The following is an 8,599-nucleotide window of genomic DNA, read 5'->3' as shown; positions in this document are numbered from 1 at the left end:
TGAAGTTGGTTGCTTTAGACCAGAGTTAGTTGACATTAAGTGTTTTGTCGCCATGTGGCTTTTTGTTGTATTGAGCTTCTCGCTGGGAACGCTCAAACCAGTCACTTATGCACACGCCGTTCGCGGTAGACCCACACTAAAAGATGTCATTGAGCGAATGTTTTGGCTCCGGGCGGTCCGCGAACTGAAAGAAAGCTATTATTGAGAACAAATGTGCACTTAATGAGCAAATATAGGAGAATCATGATATGAACTACACTGATATGAACTGCTTTGAAACCAAATACCAAACAAGAAAAGCACAGAACTGTGAAAGCCTCCAAGAGAAGAAAGTTGGTGAGCGCAAAGTCAGTACTGATGACATCGAATCGCAGAAAGATAGTCTGCTGAGTCGGATGCATTTAGTTAAAATTCGGAAAAAGAAGGTGAATTTTCTATCCATTTGTATTATTATGGCTGTTTGTTTTCTGCAATTACTGAATTTCTGTGTATTTCGAGCTGTAATGCTATTTCATTTTCAACTATTTGTTTCGTTTGGGATCATCCTCACTAATGCTGTCAGCATTTTGTACCATGCTTGGTGCAGCGTTTTATGTTTGGATGAACCTATTTTGAATGCATTCAATGACTGTGACCTATTTGAGAAAGGCGCACAGCTATCTGTTGTTGTCGATGTTGATAATGAAGAATCAATCAATGGCTTGCAACTTCGATCTCGTTGTGCTAAGTTTGTTTATTGTAAATGTTTAAAAGGGCGTCGCCATGTTGTTAAAAAGGATGGAGAACCAAGCAGAATTTCAGCGAAACAGCTAACGCGAGCTTTGCAGGAGAACATATTTGATAATGCCGCACAGCCATCTGTTGTTGTGGATATTGATAATAAAGAATCAGTAAATGACTTGCAACTTCGATCTCGTTATGCTAAGTTTGTTTATTGTAAATGTGTAGGAGGGCGTCAACAAAGGGACCGAGAACCAATTCCAGTGAAACAGCTATCACGAGCCTTGCATAAGAGCAGATCTTTCAGGAAATTAGTTGGAAAATACATTAAAAAGAACGTACCGAAATCTTCTGCCATGCATTTATTTACGAAGTTGAGTGTACTTAATCGTAAGTTAGACTATTTGTATGTAAGACTAAGGTCTGCTGCTAAGAAGAGGAGTACACAAAGGACGTGGTGGACAGCAAATCGAAGGAAAAAACCTAAAACTCGCCGTGGAAGAGTGAAACTTAGGTGTAACTATACTTCAGTAAGATCTGTTTATAAGAACGTTAACCATAGGATGAATCATACAGAGTTAAAGCTGTCTAATGATATAGAGAAAAACCCTGGGCCCATTGATCATACCAAAACTATTCAAGCGCCTTATAGTCAAGGCAATGTGGAATTGTTCGGCCAGAATGCAGGCACTCAGTGTGTAGCAATGTCTCTTACTTCACTTATCTATAATTACAGGAATAATATTATCTCATCAGCGGACTTGATTAACATCATGAACATTGGTAATGAATTGTATTCTGGGTTATCTAGACTGTCCAGACAAACTTTCCTGTTGTTAACTGAGTTACCAGAAGTGCTCAATGTGTTTAATACAGATTATCAGCTTCAATACAGTTCAAGCTATAGTGGTACTATAAATGGTAGGTCCATTATACATGGTTTGAGTTTCTGTATGCCTTTGGTTGATGCTTTGCTAACATTAGTAAGGCAAAACTACCAATCCTTTCTTTTAACAATTGAACGTAGTACTGTTTCTATGTACTGTACTCCAGGTGGTAAATTTAAAATATTTGATTCACATGCTAGGGATGCATTTGGTATGCCCCATTCTCAAGGAACATGTGTATTATTAGAAGCACAAAGTATACAGGATGTCACATGTTATTTGCAAACCCTGTATGAAAATTCAAATACATTGTTTGAGCTGATAGGTGTTCACATAACAAGACTAGAAAAGGACAATAATCACTTAGTTGATGAGAACAGTGAAATCTCTCAATCAGAACTTGCTGATGGTGGTGGAGAAATGGCGCATATTTCAACAAGAAACAATGAGTCTTTTATACGACACTGTTGTGCTTTATCATTTTATAGCATTTGTTTTTCAGTGGTTAAGGCATGCACTTACTGGAATTCACAAACTCTAGAAGCAATTATTGACCATGGAAATGAGTTTTACAAGAAACAATTTCCTGATGAAATGTCCTGATGAAAATCTCTGTTTACGCAAATTTCCAAACAAACTTCAAATATATGATGCAACTATTGATGTTGTCTTTACAGCACAAAAAGAAGGCATATTTAGTTGTGCATCCAGCAGTAGCAAACTCTTCCAGAACTTCATTTTGGATAACACAAGAGGCAATATTGGATTTATAATATGGTTTTCAAATTACTGTGCAAGTTGCATATTTCAGAACAATTATTCTAAGACTAAAACCATCAACTACTACTTAATAATATTCCATAGTGATGGAACTTTAGATAAATTTCAAACTGTCAATGACAGCAACTTCCTTCTTCAAGCCCTTGCTAACACTGTTAAAAAAACCAATACAACTAATAATTTAGAGGTAGCATACATTATCAGATTTCTAAACTGTTACAGTAATTTGTCAAGCACTTTAAGACAAAAGGTATTAAGGAAACACAAATCCAATAGGCAGAAAAATTCAGTTGCCGAAAAACGAAGAGAAAGTTATGCAAACATGGAACCTAGTGCCAAACGAAAATACTTGGTTAGCAAAGCAGAATGGTACAAGTCATTAGATCCTACAGAGAAAGAAAAACTCTTGTCTGACAGAGCAGAGTGGTACAAATCACTAGATCCTGCAAAAAAAGAACAACTCTTGTCTGACAGAGCAGAATGGTACAAATCACTAAATGCTGCAGAAAAAGAACAACTCTTGTCTGACAGGGCAGAGTGGTACAAATCACTAAATCCAGCAGAAAAAGAAAAACTCTTGTCTGACAGAGCAGAGTGGTACAAATCACTAATCCTGCAGAAAAAGAAAAGCTCTTGTCTGACAGAGCAGAGTGGTACAAATCACTAAATCCTGCATAAAAAGAACAACTCTTGTCTGACAGGGCAGAGTGGTACAAATCTCTAGATCCTGAAGAAAAAGAAAAACTCTTGTCTGACAGAGCAGAGAGGTACAAATCACTAGATCCTGCAGAAAAAGAAAAGCTCTTGTCTGACAGAGCAGAGTGGTACAAATCACTAAATCCTGCAGAAAAAGAACAACTCTTGTCTGACAGGGCAGAGTGGTACAAATCTCTAGATCCTGCAGAAAAAGAAAAACTCTTGTCTGACAGAGCAGTGTGGTACAAGTCACTAGATCCTGCAGAAAAAGAACTGATAAATAAACAAAAAAAGCGGAACTATGATGCAATGGAACCACTCATTAAGGCACAATACTTGAACAATAAAAAACAAGAATATTGCAGCATGAATCCTGTAAAAAAGCAAAAAATAATAAAGTACATAAGTGATGCAGCAAAAACTTTTAGAAAAAAGGCAAACGATGTTCAGCATAAATTGGATCACTACATATCAGTATTTCAGAATAAGATCAGAGAGGGGCCATATTACATATGTTCAGTTTGTCATCGAATACTATATAGAAAAACAGTTATGTTAAAGAAAATAAATGCAGCGTACACCGTCTTTTCAATGAGATAAAGTCATTTGATGACAAACAATACATCTGTAGAACATGTCATGCAAAAGTTTCAAAAGGGCAAGTACCATGTCAAGCTGTAGGTAATAAACTGGAAGTTGATAGAATACCACCAGAACTCTCAGTACTAGAAAAACTTGAACAAATATTAATAGCACAGAGGATAGTTTTTGAAAAGATAGTGGTAATGCCTAAAAGCCAACAGAGGAAGATTAAAGGAGCAACATGCAATATACCAGTTGAATGTGATCAAACATGTACTACATTGCCACGTCCTCCTGAAAGGTCAGGTATAATCATGTTGAAACTAAAGAGAAAAATGGAGTTTAGAGGACATGTTTATTTTCAAGCTGTGCGACCTCAACTAATATTAAATGCACTGATGTGGCTCAAAATGAATAATCCCTTGTATGATAATATATGTATAGACATTGACAAAATAGATAGGCATCTTAAAACATTGCAACAAAATGATGTTAATTTAGACGATTCAACTTTGAATAATGACAACCACTCTACTGAATCTGGTATAAGTGATGACACTTCTTCACACTATGAAAATGGTGAGAATGTCAGCACACTGGCAGATGAAGAAAATGACGATCCTTTAAATGAAGCACGAGCACCAACAAGTGAAACTTGCTTGCAGTCTGTAATACCAAATTATCCTGTAACTGTTGAGCAAAATGATAATGTATCATCTCAAGGAGACGAAGTCTATGTTATTGCACCTGGTGAAAGTAAACATCCAGTTTCCTTCATGGCAGACAAGCAATGTGAAGAACTAGCATTTCCTATTTTCTTTCCAAAAGGAAAGTATGGGTACTCTGTCAACCGAGAAATAAAGTTGTCGCCAGTTAAGTACTTCAATGCAAGACTTTTACATCACAGTGGTAGATTTGCTACCAATCCTGAATATCTCTTCTTTGCTCAGTTCATCATAGAACAGAAGAAAGTATCAGATAGCATCAATATTGCTCTGAAAAAAATGCATGGCCAGCCTCTTACTGCTTCTCAAATAAGATCAAATAATATGCAAAATTTACAAACTCTTATTTGTCAAAATCAGGCTTATTTATTTTTGAGACAAATTCCAGGAACACCACCTTATTGGCAAAAATTTATGTATGAAGTAGTAGCTATGGTAAAACAGCTTGGAATACCAACATGGTTTATGACATTATCCTGTGCTGACCTTAGGTGGCCTGAACTGTTTCAGATTATTGCAAGAACACAAGGCAAAAATCTAACAAATGAACAAGTTGATGCTTTATCTTATAATGAAAGATGCTGAATGCTGAATGTAAATCCTGTTGTTGTTGCTAAGCACTTTCAATATAGAGTTGAAACATTCTTCACTGAAATTCTTCTAACTAATGCAAACCCAACTGGTAAAATAGTATACTATGCACTCCGCATTGAGTTTCAGATGAGAGGCTCTCCTCACTTACATGCCTTAATATGGACATCAGATTGCCCTGAACTAACACATGATACCAAGGAAGCTTATATCCATTTTATGTCTGACCAAAAGGAAACACAGATGAGAATGTTACTAGCTGACCTCAAGTTGATCATAATAGATGAAATCTCTATGGTTGCTAACAATACTTTGCTTCATATCCACCAAAGACTAAAAGAAATTGTTGGCACATCAAATGTTCACCTGTTTGCAGGCATTAGCATTCTTGCTATTGGTGACATGTATCAACTACCACCAATACGCAGGAAACCTGTTTTTGCAAATTACAAAAATGATGTGTTTAACTTGTGCCACCCATGGCACCTGTTCACAATGATAGAGCTTGTTGATATCATGAGGCAGAAGGATGACCAGCCATTTGCTGAACTTCTCAATAGGTTCCGTACAGCAACTCAAACTGAAGAAGATATCAAATGCATCCAATCTAGATCTATAGATCCATCAGATGTTAATTACCCATCAGATGCTCTTCACATCTGGGCTGAAAATAATCCGGTCAATCGACACAATGAAATGAAATTGCACCAAATACCTGCACAGTTGTTTAACCTTAAAGCCACAGATCAGTACCCTCCTAATGTATCACAGCAAGATATTAACAGAATTTTAGCTAGACCCAGGTCTGAAACTGGTGGACTTGATGCTAATATCTGTATAAAGGAATCTGCTAGAGTTATGTTAACCAACAACATTGATATACCAGATAGACTTATAAATGGTCAACTAGGAACTATTGTTAAAATTGAAGTAAATCAAAATAACAAAAAACCCACCATTATCTATGTAAAATTTGATGATGCCAAAGCTGGCAACAATTTAATTTAAAAGAGTACTAGCAGTTTTGTGCGACAAAACAGAGTTGTACCCATAGTACCTGTCCTTGCAAAAATTAAAATACATCCAAATAAACCTTCTTCTCCAGAAATACAGAGAATGCAATTCCCTTTAACATTGGCTTACGCTATTAGCATTAGTACAGGGATTGTCACTTAACAGTCTCGTCATTAGTTTTGAGTTGGTCAAACAGAGATCATTCAATTATGGTCAGGTATATCTTGCACTGAGCCGAGCGACCTCTTTAAATGGTATTCACATTCTAGGAAAAATTAACAGCAAACATGTGAAAGCAGATCCTCGGATACATAAAGAATATGAAAGACTGCGAGAAATCTCAAAAACCACGGGAACTAGTGAAAAATATAAGGATAATTCAATGCTCACGATATGTCTATTAAACATACGATCTCTCAAAAAACATAGTGTAGATATCAAGTATGATGCAAACATAAAGAACAGTGATCTAATTGCACTGACAGAAACACAAGTTGTACCTCATAGCAATGATACTGACATAAAATCTCATCTACTACCATTTACTCTCTACAGGCAAGATCATCCTACTGATAGATTTTTAAGTTTGGCACTGTGTACCAGAAGATCAATAGAAACTAAGGAACATGAATACTTTCCACAAGTAAATGCAATGAAATTTGTAATAATTTTGAATACATCTACAAAAAATTATTATGTGTCCCAATTTTACAGTTCTTTTTCTTTACCGAAAGAACAACTCAAATATAATACAGTATGTAAGTCATCTACGAAATATCCTTGGCACTTATCCAATTGACATCATTCTTGGTGATTTCAATATCAACTACTTAAATGATGATAGCATAAGACCGATAAAATCTTTAATGACCTCTCTAGGTTATTCACAGATTGTACAAAGTCCAACTTTTGTCTCATCAGGAAACATACTTGACCAAATTTACCTAAAAACAACAAAATTTGACATCATAGAGAATACTGTAATTAGTGTCTACTACTCTGACCATGATGCTGTTAAAATATCCATAAAATATAACAAAGATATTTAATTAAATATTTATATTTATTTAAACTGTCATGCAAAGCATATAATATTTATTTATAGCAATAACTGTAAATATAAAATTTTCATAAATGTACAAATGTGTCTTGGCAGGAAACATGATGCTGTTAAAATATCCATATGCTAGCTATAACTAAAATGATATTATGAAACTTTCATGCAAGGATCTTTTACAATGAAAATGAAAGAACTCTTCTAGAGATTTTGAAGAAAGGTGTCGCAAAGACCTAGCAAAGAGATCACAAGTCCAACTAGAACAAAACTGGAAATTCATAAAATCCTAATCTACCACAGTGTCCTCAAAAGCAGACAAATTGGTGCACCACCTTGACAAGTTTCGTCTTAAATATTATAAACATTTATCTATAATATTATTATTGTTAATCTAAGGCTCTGCAACCAGTGGAGAGAAAACCATGTTTAATACACAATAATGTAATTGTTTTGGAACAAGCAGAGATTTTGATAATCATCTGTCAATCAATTTGAAATTACCAAGAAAAATTTTTTTCTAGAAGTTGGTAAATTCTATCAATTCCTTTGTCAAAAAGGATCATGTTCATATGCCACAAGAACTTCCAAACTTGCCCAAGAACCTGAGGAGACAATCTTTCTTTCTACGCTAGAAGTTCCCATAACCAGAATGGGAGACTTCAGAGGTCTGTTCACAAGCATTTTACAAGGCACCACCATATGGTGCCTCACCCCCTGCCAGTGCCCTGCACCACGAGACGGTAAGTTTACATATTACTTTGTATCTTTCATCTTACTCAGATATTCCCAGGCAGGACTCTTAATAACTATAAACGACAGGCATGCTTCTCATATGACGTACCAGTTCAGACCACCATTAAAGGAGAACTGAAGGCCAAAAGCCAACATCTTTTTTTTTTTTGGAAATCAGCCTAACATAAGTAAAGTTAAGTTTGTGGAGTTACTTCTTCTTGTTTCCTGTTTTTTGCGACAAAATTACGTTCGAAGTTGGGCTTTTCCCACTTTTTTGGCCTTTTCAGGACGGGCTCAAAAACTAAGTCAGGCGCCTGCTGTGAGGTACATGTATGATATGGGGAACAGAGATTTCGTAATCAACAGAAACACTTGGTAAACACATGTCTTCCCCATATCATACATCATAAGCTGCAAAAATGACCGCTGACTCCTCCACTCTGAGCCGCAATGCTGACAGCCTAAAATTGGAATAAAAACTTTTTTTTAGGTGGAAGAGCGACGGATATGCCAGGAAAAAAGTTGAAAACTTTATTGTGTATGGTCTAAAGTTTAAACAAAAAATCCTTCTTTTTTTGCCTTCAGTTCCCCTTTAAAAAAATAATATAATAAAATAAAATAAAAGTAATAATAATAATAATAATGATAATAATAATAATAATAATTATTATTATTATTATTATTATTATTATTATTATTATTGTAAAAACAATAAAAGAAATATTTCAAAAGGCCACCTTATTTACAATAACGAATACTTATTAATAAAAATAAAATCTGGAACCTTGTTATTAAATATCTTTTTCTCTTTTAGG

At 35.3% G+C, this 8,599-nt stretch overlaps 1 protein-coding gene across 1 annotated transcript; it reads left to right on the top strand.

Annotated features, from left to right (window-relative positions):
* The first annotated feature begins 4,830 nt into the window (after positions 1-4,830).
* On the top strand, positions 4,831-6,922 carry LOC137983755 (uncharacterized). Its single transcript, XM_068830933.1, has one exon. It carries the CDS (start codon positions 4,976-4,978, stop codon positions 5,987-5,989), a length of 1,014 nt encoding a protein of 337 aa, XP_068687034.1. The 5' UTR covers positions 4,831-4,975; the 3' UTR covers positions 5,990-6,922.
* The last annotated feature ends 1,677 nt before the right edge of the window (positions 6,923-8,599 follow it).

This window comes from Montipora foliosa, chromosome 13 (assembly GCF_036669935.1).
Source record: "Montipora foliosa isolate CH-2021 chromosome 13, ASM3666993v2, whole genome shotgun sequence".
NCBI lineage: Eukaryota > Metazoa > Cnidaria > Anthozoa > Scleractinia > Acroporidae > Montipora > Montipora foliosa.
The sequence above is the reverse complement of the archived record's forward strand: the minus strand, read 5'-3'. Positions and strand labels throughout refer to the sequence as shown.